At 38.4% G+C, this 18,313-nt stretch overlaps 1 protein-coding gene across 5 annotated transcripts in view; it reads left to right on the top strand.

Annotated features, from left to right (window-relative positions):
- PRUNE2 (prune homolog 2 with BCH domain) overlaps positions 1-18,313 on the top strand; it is a 274,857-nt gene that overhangs the window by 48,444 nt on the left and 208,100 nt on the right. For all 5 annotated transcript variants that reach the window (XM_057549084.1, XM_057549085.1, XM_057549083.1 and 2 more), the window contains exons 2-3: positions 13,256-13,360; positions 17,580-17,782. In XM_057549084.1, coding sequence (XP_057405067.1) covers positions 13,256-13,360; positions 17,580-17,782 — 308 coding nt within the window. The remainder of the gene's footprint in view (positions 1-13,255; positions 13,361-17,579; positions 17,783-18,313) is intronic.

Genomic DNA, 18,313 nt, shown 5'->3' with positions numbered 1-18,313 from the left:
GACAAAGAATGGTTGAGCCAGTACCCGATGCCCCAACTAAAAGGATCCTGACCCCAAGGAAACTGGGGACCCAGATGCCCACCCAAGAAAAAGGGCCTTGGGCAATAGGTGGGTTTAGCTTTTGCCCCCTCACTGCCTACCCACAATGGCCTCTGCATTTGACAGTCTAGAAGGGATACAGGTGCACAGGGTCTGAGCCATTTAGAGCTGAATTTGCTCAGACCGACTCTCATCCCTCATTTTTCCCAAATGAGAGATATTAAAAGAGGGCCTTCTTCAGCATGGCAAAGAGAGGCTGAAGGAAAATATTACTGGGGTTGGTTAGGAGGGCTGTGAGTGGGGAGGCTCTAGACATTATATACTTCTCTGAATTGATTAGGTTTTAGTTTTATCAGTAAGTGAGACAATTAAATTATCTCAAAATCATTTGAGTTTCGTCATTGAAAACTTTTTGCCTTTTCCTAATTCATTGGTTTATATTCATCTAGTACGTCACCAATTAAATTTGGACATTTATGAGAAAATTAAATATAAAAAGTCTGTGTCCTGAATTTGTAGATTCTGGTAAATGTTTTTGCTTTTACACATGACCTGAAGTACAGTTCTCAGAAGAGATCAGTTACAGCCTCCAGTCACTTCTTATTGTTTATTAATTAACCATTAGAGTGAAACTGGACTAAACTAGGTGGCCAGTGGGCCAGAGTATCCTATTTGGCAATATCATGCAGATTTAAAAAAGAAGCACGTACTCTAATTCCAGGAATTCTATATATACATACCAGCCCCGCCCCCCTCCATACATACAGATGTGTCCACACAATTGCTACCATTAAGCCAGTAAGAATGAAGAATAACTGTAGTTTTGGTCATGGAAAAAGGTCCATAGTATACTGTTAAGTGAAAAAAGGAAGTCTCTAAAGAGTGGGAATAGAAGTACCCCATTTTTGTAAAGTATATGGGTAAATATACGTGTGTAAATTTAAAACGTGGAATATTCAACAATATGTTAACAGTTGTTATCTTTGTTTTATTAATTTTTGTTGTGTCTGACTTTTTATAATGACATGTATTTTTTTTCTTACCAGAAAAATAAACAAAAATAGGGAATAAAATACAAAGGTTTCAGTTGATGAGGAAAGTCCCTGTGTTCTGGGGACTTTGCACAGAGTGATAAGCTTTTTCTCCTTTGCTTTTTTAAACTTTCGATTGTTGCCATCCCTCCAGCATTTGCTCCCTCTGGGTCCCAACCTTTTTCCAGGTAATGATAAGATTATGAGAAGTTCAGGAGGTCAGGAGTTCCAGACATCATCTCAGACCCAAGGCCGATATCAAGAGGCATCTCATTCATTTACCAAATGAACAAAGGATGTGACTTTATCCATATCCGACAGAGCTGATCAGAGACTTATAGTTCTCGCCTTTGGAAGACCAGGTTGCTCTGGGCAGCTCCACAGCTCCCTTTGTCCCTGCTGCTCATTTGGCTGTGGTTCCTTATGCATCCCCCCCACCCCCCTCCTGGTTTTCCTGGTGGCTGTGACTGGCGTGGAGATAGGGATTGATAGGGATTAGCAGCATGTAAGGTTTCCTCTTGCCCATCCTGTGAGTCTTCTGATTTAGAATCACGGCAGCCATAGATTCACGGGGTTCTTCTGGGGAGGAACCAGGCCCTTTTCTGTGCCACCCAGAGCCAGCCTTCAGGAAGGAAGACCCCCTCATTGACTTGGAGTTAGAAGTAGTCAAGTCAATTGCCAACTGTTTTCTGTGCCTGGGTTTCTTTGGAGATACCATTCGATAAATTCAAGCAGCTTCTTCTTCTCTCGCGTCTTCACTTTTTGGTTAAGGATGAGGGACTAAGGAATGTGCCCTGCTTTAATGTGAGAGGAAGGGGACTCTCCAACTTTCGTAGGCTTTGCCTATAACGTTTTTGAAACAAAGTTCATTTCAAATCATTATTTTTGAAAACATTTGCCTGGGGTTTTTAAGAAAAGAGAGTTGGGTAGGATGGGTGTGGAGAAATCATAGTATAACTGTACTGCAAGGGTTTGTTGACTAAAGGTTAGCTGTGGGGCTCCGGATGTGAAAGTTCCAGGCAGGAGCAGCTTTGTTCCTCAGAGGGTGGAGTTATGAAAAAATTGATGGAGGAGGCTGAGCTTAGGCAAGGCTCTTTCTGATCAGGTCTGTTTTCTGTGGGTGTGTTTGAAAGTGCTTTTGCCTGACAAGTACAGTTTGCTTTCACGGGCGGTTGAATCTGAATGCTTAGGTATTTCTCTGCTTTTAAAAAGAGGTAAGAAGTAAACTTCATTAAGGAGTCTCATTTTAGTGAGGTATAGATTTACACTTCGAAAGCATATTAAAATTGTGATCTGGAATACTGGCATATTCAATATGTTTTCTTTTGTACACTGATTATGGAAAGATTCTGTCCATCTATTCAGAAGTGTAAGGTATAGTATAAATTGAGTATAGTATCTATTTCAACCCATTATCAAGATTCCATTTTGTGTTGGGCTTGCTCAGCACTGGGTGTAGGTAGTAACGATGAATCTTCTATCTCCTGAGATTCCTTAAGGCTTTGTGTGCTTGTATCAATACCAGGAGATGGCTATTTCCTTGCCAGATCTATTCACTCCTGGCTAGGAGTTTGCAAAGTCCCATTTAGAAAATGTATACAGTAGGTAATAATTATTTGTTGAACATCCTGGGCATGCTTTCACCTTTGCACCTGCTATTTCCTTGGCCTGAGATAACTGGAAGTCCCACTTCTTCACTTCGGGTCTTTATTCAAATGTCACCTTCTCAGTGAGCCTCATCCCGGGGCACCCTCCTCTTCCATTCATCATAATCTAATTACTGGTTCTTTATATCTCCTTGCACTAAAATAAAAGTGCCATGGGGACTGGGATTTTTGTCTGTTTGGTTCAGTGCTGTATCCCCAGGACTTAGTGCAATGCCTGGCACAAACAGGGCTTTATTAGTTGAATGACAATGATTTATTGAATTGATAAAATTGTACATATGCCACTTTTATTTGAGCATAATTTGTCTCTTTGTGAATACTCTAAACTCCAATTTGAACTGTATCAAGGGACATAGATATTAAGATTGATATAACGAATTTCATGTTTTATTCCTCCAAGCAGGCAGGAGACTGTCTAAGCCTGGTTACTATGATATCTGACTTTTGCTGCACTCTAATTATATCTTAGTGGGTTTGGTAGGAATCAGGCACTTTGGAACATCTAAGATTTTTTTGAGGTTGAGCCTACTATTTTTAAGGCTGATTGGTAGTCACCAAAGGTACCTTCTTGTTGTGAGGTCCCTTTTTTTTTTTTTTTTTTTTTTTTTCCACACACACACACTGTATTTTATTTTTACAAGAGATAAATAGACTGACACCAAGCATTGTACATGGATGACCACAACAAAAGCAACAATGATTGCAATTACCAAACATGAAACACACTCATACTATGTCATAATATTGACATTCAGTCCAGTAATCCTCCACTGTAACAGCTCCTTTACTTTGCAGTGAAAATTGATTTGTATATTCTTTGCCTCTGAGTCCTTGTGGGATTTTTTTTTTTTTAATTCAGACAGAAAGTCACAAAAATTATACTCATCCTCATCAGTTCACTCAGTCCCATGTAATTAATTTTTTTTTTTTCATCTTGATCTTTTGTTAGCACTTTTATGAGTTCATCAGTTTTTCATTAGAGTTCTGAAAATGCTTATTCATTCAGTTCAGCAGTACAGTCAGTTACCAGAAACCTGTACTTGTCAGAGTCTTTTCCATGAATTTCTTGAAGATGAAACCCTTTTATAGGAACATACTTGCAAAATCATCAGAGTACACCCAGAACTGTCTGTAAATGACAGAAGACTTAAAAATGACCATGGTTAAAGATTTGATGAAAGTTCATAATAATGCAGTTGACAAGAAAATTAGTTATTTCTGAGATATACATTTTAAAGTAATAACTAGGATTATTACTTATAACCTTATACCAGAACATATAAGATTTTTAGAAGTTTCCTGTAATGTCTGAAACATTTATATTAACATATTTCCATACATATTTCCATACAAATACAAATATAAGATTTTTAGAAATTTCATGTAATGTCTGAAACATTTATATTAACATATTTCCATACATATTTCCATACAAATACAAATATAACATTTTTAGAAATTTCATGTAATGTCTGAAACATTTATATTAACATATTTCCATACAAATAACCCAATGAAAGTTTAGTATTAGTTGTTTTGTTTGTTTTTTTATACTGCAGGTTCTTATTAGGCATCAGTTTTATACACATCAGTGTATACATGTCAATCCCAATCGCCCAATTCAGCACACCACCATCCCCACCTCACCGCAGTTTTCCCCCCTTGGTGTCCATATGTCCATTCTCTACATCTGTGTCTCAACTTCTGCCCTGCAAACTGGCTCATCTGTACCATTTTTCTACGTTCCACATACATGCATTAATATACGATATTTGTTTTTCTCTTTCTGACTTACTTCACTCTGTATGACAGTCTCTAGATCCATCCACGTCTCAACAAATGACTCAATTTCGTTCCTTTTTATGGCTGAGTAATATTCCATTGTATATATGTACCACAACTTCTTTATCCATTCGTCTGTTGATGGGCATTTAGGTTGCTTCCATGACCTGGCTATTGTAAATAGTGCTGCAATGAACATTCGGGTGCATGTGTCCTTTTGAATTATGGTTTTCTCTGGGTATATGCCCAGTAGTGGGATTGCTGGGTCATATGGTAATTCTATTTTTAGTTTTTTAAGGAACCTCCATATTGTTCTCCATAGTGGCTGTATCAATTTACATTCCCACCAACAGTGCAAGAGGGTTCCCTTTTCTCCACACCCTCTCCAGCATTTGTTGTTTGTAGATTTTCTGATGATGCCCATTCTAACAGGAGTGAGGTGATACCTCATTGTAGTTTTGATTTGCATTTCTCTAATAATTAGTGATGTTGAGCATCTTTTCATGTGCTTCGTGGCCGTCTGTATGTCTTCTTTGGAGAAATGTCTATTTAGGTCTTCTGCCCATTTTTGGATTGGGGTGTTTGTTTCTTTGATATTGAGCTGAATGAGCTGTTTATATATTTTGGAGATTAATCCTTTGTCAGTTGATTCATTTGCAAATATTTTCTCCCATTCTGAGGGTTGTCTTTTTGTCTTGTTTATGGTTTCCTTTGCTGTGCAAAAGCTTTGTAGTTTCATTAGGTCCCACTTGTTTATTTTTGTTTTTATTTCCATTACTCTAGGAGGTGGATCAAAAAAGATCTTGCTGTGATTTATGTCAAAGAGTGTTCTTCCTATGTTTTCCTCTAAGAGTTTTATAGTGTCCAGTCTTATATTTAGGTCTCTAATCCATTTTGAGTTTATTTTTGTGTATGGTGTTAGGGAGTATTCTAATTTCATTCTTTTACATGTAGCTGTCCAGTTTTCCCAGCACCACTTATTGAAGAGACTGTCTTTTCTCCATTGTATATCTTTGCCTCCTTTGTCATAGATTAGTTGACCATAGGTGCGTGGGTTAATCTCTGGGCTTTCTATCTTGTTCCATTGATCTATGTTTCTGTTTTTGTGCCAGTACCATATTGTCTTGATTACTGTAGCTTTGTAGTATAGTCTGAAGTCAGGGAGTCTGATTCCTCCAGCTCCATTTTTTTGCCTCAAGACTGCTTTGGCTATTCGGGGTCTTTTGTGTCTCCATACAAATTTTAAGATGATTTGTTCTAGCTCCGTAAAAAATGCCATTGGTAATTTGATAGGGATTGCATTGAATCTGTAGATTGCTTTGGGTAGTATACTCATTTTCACAATGTTGATTCTTCCAATCCAAGAACATGGTATATCTCTCCATCTATTTGTATCATCTTTAATTTCTTTCATCAGTGTCTTATAGTTTTCTGCATACAGGTCTTTTGTCTCCCTAGGTAGGTTTATTCCTAGGTATTTTATTTTTTTTGTTGCAATGGTAAATGGGAGTGTTTCCATAATTTCTCTTTCAGATTTTTCATCATTAGTGTATAGGAATGCAAGAGATTTCTGTGCATTAATTTTGTAACCTGCAACTTTACCATATTCATTAATTAGCTCTAGCAGTTTTCTGGTGGCAGTTTTAGGATTCTCTATGTATAGTATCATGTCATCCGCAAACAGTGACAGTTTTACTTCTTCTTTTCCAATTTGTATTCCTTTTATTTCTTTTTCTTCTCTGATTGCCGTGGCTAGGACTTCCAGAACTATGTTGAATAATAGTGGTGAGAGTGGACATCCTTGTCTCGTTCCTGATCTTAGAGGAAATGCTTTCAGTTTTTCACCATTGAGAATGATGTTTGCTGTGGGTTTGTCATATATGGCCTTTATTATGTTGAGGTAGGTTCCCTCTATGCCCACTTTCTGGAGAGTTTTTATCATAAATGGGTGTTGAATTTTGTCAAAAGCTTTTTCTGCATCTATCGAGATGATCATATGGTTTTTATTCTTCAATTTGTTAATATGGTGTATCACATTGATTGATTTGCGTATATTGAAGAATCCTTGCATCCCTGGGATAAATCCCACTTGATCGTGGTGTATGATCCTTTTAATGTGTTGTTGGATTCTGTTTGCTAGTATTTTGTTGAGGATTTTTGCATCTATATTCATCAGTGATATTGGTCTGTAATTTTCTTTTTTTGTAGTGTCTTTGTCTGGTTTTGGTATCAGGGTGATGGTGGCCTCATAGAATGAGTTTGGGAGTGTTCCTTCTTCTGCAATTTTTTGGAAGAGTTTGAGAAGGATGGGTGTTAGCTCTTCTCTAAATGTTTGATAGAATTCACCTGTGAAGCCATCTGGTCCTGGACTTTTGTTTGTTGGAAGATTTTTAATCACAGTTTCAATTTCATTACTTGTGATTGGTCTGTTGATATTTTCTGTTTCTTCCTTATTCAGTCTTGGAAGTTTATACCTTTCTAAGAATTTGTCCATTTCTTCCAGGTTGTCCATTTTATTGGCATAAAGTTGCTTGTAGTAGTCTCTTAGGATGTTTTGTATTTCTGCGGTGTCTGTTGTAACTTCTCCTTTTTCGTTTCTGATTTTATTGATTTGAGTCCTCTCCCTCTTTTTCTTGATGAGTCTGGCTAATGGCTTATCAATTTTGTTTATCTTCTCAAAGAACCAACTTTTAGTTTTATTGATCTTTGCTATTGTTTTCTTTGTTTCTATTTCATTTATTTCTGCTCTGATCTTTATGATTTCTTTCCTTCTGCTAACTTTGGGTTTTGTTTGTTCTTCTTTCTCTAGTTTCTTTAGGTGTAAGGTTAGATTGTTTACTTGAGATTTTTCTTGTTTCTTTAGGTAGGCTTGTATAGCTATAAACTTCCCTCTTAGAACCGCTTTTGCTGCATCCCATAGGTTTTGGGTCGTCGTGTTTTTATTGTCATTTGTCTCTAGGTATTTTTTTATTTCCTGTTTGATTTCTTCAGTGATCTCTTGGTTATTTAGTAACGTATTGTTTAGCCTCCATGTGTTTGTCTTTTTTACGTTTTTTTCCCTGTAATTCATTTCTAATCTCATAGCGTTGTGGTCCGAAAAGATGCTTGATATGATTTCAATTTTCTTAAATTTACTGAGGCTTGATTTGTGACCCAAGATGTGATCTATCCTGGAGAATGTTCCGTGCGCACTTGAGAAGAACGTGTAATCTGCCGTTTTTGGATGGAATGTCCTATATATATCAATTAAATCTATCTGGTCTATTGTGTCATTTAAAGCTTGTGTTTCCTTATTTATTTTCATTTTGGATGATCTGTCCATTGGTGTAAGTGAGGTGTTAAAGTCCCCCACTATTATTGTGTTACTGTCGATTTCCTCTTTTATAGCTGTTAGCAGTTGCCTTATGTATTGAGGTGCTCCTATGTTGGGTGCATATATATTTATAATTGTTATATCTTCTTCTTGGATTGATCCCTGGATCATTATGTAGTGTCCTTCCTTGTCTCTTGTAACATTCTTTATTTTAAAGTCTATTTTATCTGATATGAGTATAGCTACTCCAGCTTTCTTTTGATTTCCATTTGCATGGAATATCTTTTTCCATCCCCTCACTTTCAGTCTGTATGTGTCCCTAGGTCTGAAGTGGGTCTCTTGTAGACAGCATATATATGGGTCTTGTTTTTGTATCCATTCAGCCAGTCTATGTCTTTTGGTTGGGGCATTTAATCCATTCACATTTAAGGTAATTATCGATATGTATGTTCCTATGACCATTTTCTTAATTGTTTTGGGTTTGTTTTTGTAGGTCCTTTTCTTCTCTTGTGTTTCCCACTTAGAGAAGTTCCTTTAGCATTTGTTGTAGAGCTGGTTTGGTGGTGCTGAATTCTCTTAGCTTTTGCTTGTCTGTAAAGCTTTTGATTTCTCCATCGAATCTGAATGAGATCCTTGCCGGGTAGAGTAATCTTGGTTGTAGGTTCTTCCCTTTCATCACTTGAAGTATATCATGCCACTCCCTTCTGGCTTGCAGAGTTTCTGCTGAGAAATCAGCTGTTAACCTTATGGGAGTTCCCTTGTATGTTATTTGTCGTTTTTCCCTTGCTGCTTTCAGTAATTTTTCTTTGTCTTTAATTTTTGCCACTTTGATTACTATGTGTCTCGGCGTGTTTCTCCTTGGGTTTATTCTGTATGGGACTCTCTGCGCTTCCTGGACTTGGGTGGCTATTTCCTTTCCCATGTTAGGGAAGTTTTCGACTATAATCTCTTCAAATATTTTCTCTGGTCCTTTCTCTCTCTCTTCTCCTTCTGGGACCCCTATAATGCGAATGTTGTTGCGTTTAATGTTGTCCCAGAGGTCTCTTAGGCTGTCTTCATTTCTTTTCATTCTTTTTTCTTTAGTCTGTTCTGCAGCAGTGAATTCCACCATTCTGTCTTCCAGGTCACTTATCCGTTCTTCTGCCTCAGTTATTCTGCTATTGATTCCTTCTAGTGTAGTTTTCATTTCAGTTATTGTATTGGTCATCTCTGTTTGTTTGTTCTTTAATTCTTCTAGGTCTTTGTTAATCATTTCTTGCATCTTCTCAATCTTTGCCTCCATTCTTATTCCGAGGTCCTGGATCATCTTCACTATCATTATTCTGAATTCTTTTTCTGGAAGGTTGCCTATCTCCACTTCATTTAGTTGTTTTTCTGGGGTTTTTTCTTGTTCCTTCATCTGGTACATAGCCCTCTGCCTTTTCATCTTCTCTGTCTTTCTGTAACTGTGGTTTTTGGACCACAGGCTGCAGGATTGTAGTTTTTCTTGCTTCTGTTGTCTGCCCTCTGGTGGTTGAGGCTATCTAAGAGGCTTGATGGGAGGCTCTGGTGGTGGGTAGAGCTGACTGTTGCTGTGGCGGTCAGAGCTCAGTAAAACCTTAATCCTCTTGACTGTTGATGGGTGGGGCTGGGTTCCCTCCCTGTTGCTGTGGCGGTCAGAGCTCAGTAAAACCTTAATCCACTTGACTGTTGATGGGTGGGGCTGGGTTCCCTCCCTGTTGGTTGTTTTGCCTGAGGCAACCCAACACTGGAGCCTACCCGTGCTCTTTGGTGGGGTTAATGGCAGACTCTGGGAGGGCTCACGCCAAGGAGAACTTCCCAGGACCTCTGCTGCCAGTGTCCTTATCCCCACGGTGAAACAGAGCCACCACTTGCCTCGGCAGGAGACCCCCCAACACCAGCAGGTACGTCTGGTTCAGTCTCCCCCAGGGTCACTGCTCCTTCCCCTGGGTCCCGATGCACACATTACTTTGTGTGTGCCCTCCAAGAGTGGGGTCTCTGTTTCCCCCAGTCCTGTCACAGTCCTGCAATCAATTCCCACTAGACTTCAAAGTCTGATTCTCTAGGAATTCCTCCTCCCGTTGCCGGACCCCCAGGTTGGGAAGCCTGACGTGGGGCTCAGAACCTTCACTCCAGTGGGTGGACTTCTGTGGTATAAGTGTTCGCCAGTCTGTGAGTCACCCACCCAGCAGTTATGGGATTTGATTTTACTCTGATTGCGCCCCTCCTACCGTCTCACTGTGGCTTCTCCTCTGTCCTTGGACATGGGGTATCCTCCTTGGTGAAGTCCAGGGTCTTCCTGTCAATGATTGTCCAGCAGCCAGTTGTGATTCTGGAGCTCTCGCAAGAGGGAGTGAGTGCACGTCCTTCTACTCCGCCATCTTGGTTAATCTCCGAGGTCCCTTTTTTCTTGTCCAGCATTTTCAGCCAGCTTGAAATTTCTGGTCATCTTTTTGGATTGTGGCATAATCTCTGGAAGGTCTCTTTAAAATGAAAGTACGTTACCTTGGTGGGTAACGCATTAACCCAAGAGTACTCATTGGCATGGACTCTCTATTGGAATTAATAGTGAAGGAGCAGATAGATCCCTGATAGTATGGGCACCAGAATGGTACATTTTGATGGAGGTGGGTGCTGGGGAGAAGATAGTGTTGGAGCCTGGGGGCTGGGGCATTGACTGGAGATGGCAGACACAGTAAATGGTGCCAGAAGAAGTCATGACTCTTAGAGAACTGGATGTGTGGGAAGAAGGGGGAATCAGAAGACACAAACAAGAAAGCATGAAGAGAGGCATGTGGCACTAAAAGTAACCCTCAAAGATTTGTACTGGGATCTTCTACAGCCTGATCTGTAAGATGATACGTGCTTTTTTCTCTTTAAATGGAGAAGGATGAATAAATCATAATTTTAGAAGATTCCCAAATTGTGAAAATTGGTCCAACATGTTTGGGTTCACAATCCTATTTAGTTCCTTTCTTTTTCTAATTAATGATTGGCTTGGGCTTTGAAATGAATTGACACACAAGTCTTCTTATTCCCCCCATGTCTTCTTGCGTGCAAGTTGAGTGTTGAATGCAGAGCCGTGCCTAGGAATTACTGAACCTAGACAAGAAAGCAGATAGGTCAGCTTTGGGGTCATTTTAATGCTATAATTTTCTGAAGCCTTGCTGTATTTAGAAGGCATATTTACCATTCTCTTTCTCCCTCAATCTCCATGCTTGCTCATTTTGTGGATACTGAAGTCATTATGGCATTATGGAGTGGTTGGTGAAGGGCAGAAGAGACAGGGCTCTTTGTACTGGATCATGGGTTCTCGGAACAATCCTGGTCCTATCACAGACTCTATTGACCTATAAAACGTGTTATTAATCTTCTTACTGTCTGTTTTACAAGAGATATGGGAGGAGAAATGAGGTAATGTCTACTTAGACCTTTGAGCTTCTCGGAAGAACAACAGTCTACAGTAATATGATTTCCTAATGCATTTGTTTGTGTTGTAATGGAGTGTAATTCCATTTAGCCAAATTTCTTTAGATACCTCTAAAATATCTAACAGTCTTGCACAGGGGAAGCAGTCTGCCTTTGAGAGTAAGAACTGGGCCTTGACGAATCCTCAAAAAGTACAAGTGAGCTAGCTATAAATTTATGAGCTCGAGGGAAGGAAGCTGGGAGAGGAAGGAATGGGCGCTACAGATGGTGATGGGAGGGCAGTGGTTGTAATTATCTTCAGAGAGTTTATAGCATTTTAAAATCCTGTTGTTTTACTAAAGATCAAGATGTCAATATATTTTAAAATATATACATTTATTTTAATTTAACAATATTGCATACTGGACGACTCATCTGCAATATTGATCCTGCCATCATTCTCTACGTTGATAGGCTCTTGACTAAGCCTCCTCCGAGATTTACTTTATTATGTTCCTTGGGCCACAACTTGGTTGTTGAATAACTAGTTTCTGAGTCTGATATGGCAGTTCCCTATACTTACCAACACATTGTAAGAGGCCTAGTAAGTTACTAAATAATCCTTTACCTTTGTTCTGCAGAAAAAGGAATAACAAGTCTTTTTTATTGAAGTGGTCACGAACAGTGGATTTTTAATGTAGGTTTTTTGAGCAGTACTATAATTGAGTTGGCTTTCTAGTCAGTCCTAAAAAAAGAAATTAAAACAAAGGATGAAAAGTGAGGGAAGTATACATATGTATCATCTCTGACATACTATAAAGATGTCAATTTAGGTTACACATCATTATTGGACAGTTTTGTTGTGAAATTTTCTGGAAGTGATTAGTTCTTTAGCAATTCCAACTCAGTATTTTATAAGGAGGTCAGCCTTCTATAAAGGAATTTTAAGGAAGTATTGAGTTAGCCAGGAAAGAAAATAGTATGTATTCTTTTACAGAGAGGTGACAATATACACTCTTTAATAGCAACTGATTTGTATTTTTAGAGAAATAATACTAATCAGAGTCCTCTCTCTGGAGGGAAGAAAAGTGTTACAACAACTTTTATTTGCTAACTGATAGAATGTAATGCAGAGAGAGCATATCCTGTCACCCAAAATGTGGCAGGAAAAAATAAATTCCTACCAAATTGTGTTGCACGCCAGGGACATATGAAAAAAGTCACTTTGTCTCTCAAAGTGAGAAGAACATCTTATATAAGGAAGTGATATGGAATACTATGGAACTGCTCTTTAGACCAAAATAATCTTTTACTAAAAAATTACGACTCAGAGATACAGTTCATATTAAGTTAGATTGTGGATGATCTTAATAAAACCACATTTTTGTTGGAGGAGGTCATTGAGAGGACATGACTGCCAGTTGACCTGAGAGCTAGACCCTGGCAATTGAAGGCTCCTTACCCCCTCCCCTGACCTTGGAAGGTACAATCTGCCCACTGATCACACAGTGGGAACCATTTTCAAGGACACAGCCTCGAGAGAGCAATGTGTTGTTGAGACCATACGTCACTGAAGCCAGTTAAGGCCTCTATATAAACTTTTGATTCTGGTGGGCAGGTATGGAGATATACTTGTCTTGTGGCCGCCCAAGACAAGCCTTGTAAGTAAGTTCCCTTGCTTATTGAACCTGCCACCTATCTGGAGTGGCCTGCCTCTTTCTTCAATCTCCCCTTGCCTTCTGTGTATGGGGGCCAGTTTCAGATTTCACCCAAGGAAGCTCCCAGGGTTTCGAACCAACAATTTTCTGTTCCTGACAATTAACTAAAATTTGAATGAGCATTTCTGAATGTTAAACATGTTGTGCAGTTTTTATATAAATAAAACTTCATTATACACTTATGAATTTCTGCAATTGTCTGAATATAGCTAAGGCATACTTTAAAAAAGATTGAAAAATATCCACTTTATATTAATCTGTTGTAAAATTGTGATGTTTTATTTGGATTTGTTTCAGAATCGAAGCAAACGCTTGGAGAAGGTCCATGTGGTTATTGGACATAAATCGTGTGACCTGGATTCTCTCATTTCTGCCTTCACATATGCTTACTTTCTAGACAAGGTGAGGGAAAAGAAGATTATGCTTTTTATTAGAATTATGATATAACTTAAAAAAAAACATTTTCAGGAAAAACAAGGAAACTTAAATTTTCATGTTCTGGTTTATTGTTGCAGAGAATAATGTATTATAATCCATTAATCAACAAATATTTATTGGCCACTTACTACATGTTAAGCATTGTTCTAGTCATTTTTTACTGACTCTGCATAAAACATTATTTCAATAAGATCAATTTTTTTCAAATAAAGATTTTAAAATTTTATAATAGTTGATTACTTTTATGGAAATGCAGAAAATTGACAAAAGTAAGGTTCAGAATTTTTTGTTTTCCTTTACCATCCTTGTTGGATAATCTTGCCTTTGGCAGTAGAAAAATATGTGCAGAATAACCTGTGTGAACATTACATGAAGTACAGAGCATACTGGCCGGAATTTTCAGTAATAGAGGTATTACATGTCACATCTACATTCTGTGTTTGCCTTTTAGCCTGACTTTGCACAGCAAGGTCATTCTCAGTTGCAATAATCTCCCTTGGGCCAGAGGTGGAAAAGACCTTTCTTGCAATAAACTGTTTTAAAATTTCCATTCCATAAATTCATCAGCCCATGTTAATGGCTCACCTTAAAGCCTAAAAAGGTACATTATGAGTGTCTCAGTGCTATTTCCAATTTCACACAGTTTTTAATTTTCTGGAGTCAAATTTGTTTTATTCCAATTTTGTTTGGATCCTTAACTCTGAGAGTATGCATAGCTGATCTAGAACGATTTAAATTCACATGAAACCCATTTTTCCAGAATGAGCTATAGGTGGCAAGAATGGCTTTAGGGCAGCAGCTGACAAAAATGCCAGATAAAATCTTCTTATATCTACATACGGCTTTCTATCAAATTTATCTTAAAATGTGCCAAACTTTACAAGGGAGATTAATTGGTATGAGAAGAGAAATGTGTCTGTGTTAAGACATGCATATTGAATACTAATCTTATTAACTGGATTTTTTCTTATTTATTTTTTTATTGAAGTATAGTTAATTTACAATATTGTGTTAGTTTCGAGTGTACAGCAAAGCGATTCAGTTACTTTGCTGTACTCTTGATTTTCAGATTCTTTTCCATTGTAGGATATTACAAGATACTGAGTATAATTCCCTGTGCTATACAGTAGCTCCTTGTTGTTTACCTATTTTATATATAGTAATGTGTATCTGTTAATCGCAAACTCCTAATTTATCTCCCCCCACTGCCCGCCTTAACTGGGTTTTTTTTTAAATGTCTTTATTGGAGTATAATTGCTCCACAATGGGGCGTTAGCCTCTGCTCTACAACAAAGTGAATGTCACACAAATACATACGTCCCCATATCTCCCCCCTCCTGCGTCTCCCTCCCTCCCACCCTCCCCATCCCACCCCTCTAGGTGGTCGCAAAGCACCGAGCTGATCTCCCTGCGCCACTCGGCCGCCTCCCACCAGCTATCCACTTCACACCCCGTAGTGTATACATGTCCATGCCACCCTCCCACCTCGTCCCAGCCCACCCCCCACCCCTTGTATCCCCAAGTCCACCCTCTAGTAGGTCTGTGTTTTTATTCCTGTCTTGCCCCTAGGTTCTTCATAACCATTATTATTATTATTTATTTATTTATTTTTAGATTCCATATATATGTGTTAGCATACGGTATCTGTTTTTCTCTTTCTGACTTACTTCACTCTGTATGACAGTCTCTAGGTCCATCCACCTCACTACAAATAATTCAATTTTGTTTCTTTTTATGGCTGAGTAATATTCCATTGTATATATGTGCCACATCTTCTTTATCCATTCATCTGTCGATGGACACTTAGGTTGTTTCTATGTCCTGGCTATTGTAAATAGAGCTGCAGGGAACATTTTGGTACATGACTCTTTTTGAATTATGGTTTTCTCAGGGTATATGCCCAGTAATGGGATTGCTGGGTCGTATGGTAGTTCTATTTTTAGTTTTTTAAGGAACCTCCATACTGTTCTCCATAGTGGCTGTATCAATTTACATTCCCACCAACAGTGCAAGAGGGTTCCCTTTTCTCCACACCCTCTCCAGCATTTATTGTTTGTAGACTTTCTGATGATGGCCATTCTGACCGGTGTGAGATGAAATCTCATTGTAGTTTTGATTTGCATTTCTCTAATGATTAATGATTTAACTGGGTTTTTTGACTTCTAGAAAAAAGTCATGGCTTGTCTTGAGAATGTAGAGTTGACTGAACCAGACTGGTTTTTAGACTGACCATGGCATGGACTCTTAAGGAAATTATATAATAATAATGACACCACCAACAACAACTATGGTGTCCTGAATGAATATAATAACATCCAACAAAAGGAATGAGAAAACTAGTTGTAATAGTAAAATAGATAAAGAGATGTGTGGCCTCTTTTCTCCCTCTTCTAAGGCTCGCTACTAAGCATGGGGACCAATATGGAATTAGTGATGGGTCATCTACTGGGAATTTGTTAAATATCTGTGTCTTCCTCTTAATTTACTGGACCCTGCCCCCTATCACAGGTCTGCATCTCCATTTTGATTTTTCCTGAGAACCTGGCTACTCCCTCTCAGAGTATTAACACACAGGAGAAGGGCAGAGTTTGCAGCTTCACATGTTTGACTGTTTAAATACTTTTCACTCTGGTAGGTAAGCCCCATTCTATGGATGGGGAAAACTGAGGTTCAGAAGGAAAAATAGCTTTCTCAAAGTCACACAACAGAGGCTGGGGCTAGAACCTAGTTTTTCTGACTCCAACTCCAGAATAGGTCCTGCCAGGATAGGCTCAGGCCATATGGCTCTTGACTCAAGTTTCAGTATCGGGAGTTAGATATAACTCTATCAATTAATAAGAAAAACAACTTGCTATGCATAAATTGCTAATAATTATTACACGATTGTGTTTCTGTATTAGCCTGACAGGTGGAATAAAAACCACCTTGTTGGAATGGCTTTGTGCTTTGTACACCATAGCAGTAGGTGATTCATTTATTCCACTCAACAAATATGTGTTAGTCTACTTTGTGCCAGACCATTTTATGCACTGAGAAACATAACTGAACAAAAAAGACAAAAATCCCTGCTAGGAAGGGGAGATGGATGATAAAGATGTTAAAACTGTGTCATAAATACTAGGCTTGTGACAGAGCTGGTGATGACGAGAGAACAAAGGCCATATACTTTATGCAAAAATTCAGTGTTCCCAAACCCCACATTCTCTCAGCGGTATTTAGGGTTTTTTGCTATAGACTCATAGTCATTTTTAAAAGCACCTTCATTTTAAAAATTCCTATGGAAAAATAAGTTTATTATTGTGAAGCTGAAATTCTCGAACGTCTACCCATCTCCTGTTTCCCCCATCACTACAGTTTTTTTTAAGAGGTTTGTTAACATAAGATTTTTTAAAATAATATAAGAAATTAATCGAAATCACAATCTGCTAGTCTGTGGGCCAGATTTTCGCTCATATGAGTTTTCACTAACCTACACAGTGTTTTTTTTTTTTTGGCCTTGCCATGCAGCACGTGGGATCTTAGTTCCCCGACCAGGATCAAACCCGTGCCCGCTACATTGGAAGTGTGGAATCTTAACCACTGGACCACCAGGGAATTCCCCTCCTACACAGTATTTTTAATTAAAAAGTTAATTGTAACAATTAAACATCACAGATAATATCCCCAAATCAAGATTTCTAGCTTTTCTTGAGTAATTGAAAGATATACCTATCCTGGACCTGAATTTTTTGCATGGAAGCAATTGGCTGGAGCCAAGTGGCAGGCATCCAATATAGATGGGTCATATAGGCCTTCTGTGTCACCACAGTCTTGACCTATCCTGCTGTAATCATTCTAATTTTCTGCTGATTCCATAAAGACATGTGAATTTGTTTCCTATGTAGAAGAGAATGTATATGTATATTTTTCAATCGTGAAAGGGGTACAATGAGACAAAATATTTCAAGAGAGGCACGAGAAGTTTCATGTGGAATAACAAGAGGTTAAAAAAATTAGGGGCCACTTACCCACGGAAAATACTCTGCTAATTGGGTTCAGGAAAAGCTGGTTATGAATGTCAAGTGGTTTAGCGAGGCCAAAGGACTTTTGTTCCCCTTCCAGTTACCCTCAGGTTTGAGAAAATGTAGTTGTATTCTTTCCTGCTGCTGCTGTCAGTGATTCAGTCAACTTTTTTTCCTGGTAGATCAGCCCACCTGAGGTTCTCTGTTTGCCCGTGCTGAACATATCAAGAACTGAATTCAGCTACTTCACCGAGACAAGGTTTATTTTAGAAGAGCTAAATATCTCTGAATCATTCCACATATTCCGAGATGAAATTAATCTGCATCAGCTAAATGATGAAGGGAAGTTATCTCTAACACTTGTTGGCAGCAACATGCTGGCAAGGTAAGGCTTCATGTGAGGTTCTGGAGGGAGGTTTGATCTTTTAACAAAGGTTCATTTGCGCAAAGTGTTATCTTGTTCAGGATTTTTGTAGTTTAGGGAGATGTATTAAAGGCCGAGGACATTCACAGGAAAGGGAATGTGTTTTTTCTTTTACGTCAAAATTCAGGCTATGCCAATTCTCTGTTTTTACTTTGGCATTTCAAATATGACATCTTTGAGTAGAAAGTTCTTGTAAAATTATAATTTTAAATCATTTCAAACACTTTCTTATAGCAACGCGACAGTCCTATGTATTGTTGCTGAAAATGTATAATGAAGGTTGAAATTAAACACTAAGTAAAACTGAAAGATTCTTATCTCAGTAGTGAAATGGAAAATTATGTACATGGGCTATGAAAGCCCTTTGATCACTGGCTCATTTATTCATAGCATTATACTATAAAAGCAGGATGGATTTTTGATAGTTCATGTAATTTGAACTCCTTATTTTATGGACAAGAAACCTGAAACCCAGTGTTGCAAATGACTTGC

Source organism: Balaenoptera acutorostrata, chromosome 6 (assembly GCF_949987535.1).
Source record: "Balaenoptera acutorostrata chromosome 6, mBalAcu1.1, whole genome shotgun sequence".
Taxonomy (NCBI): Eukaryota; Metazoa; Chordata; class Mammalia; order Artiodactyla; family Balaenopteridae; genus Balaenoptera; species Balaenoptera acutorostrata.
Note: the sequence above shows the minus strand (reverse complement) of the source record. Positions and strands in the feature narration are given on the sequence as shown.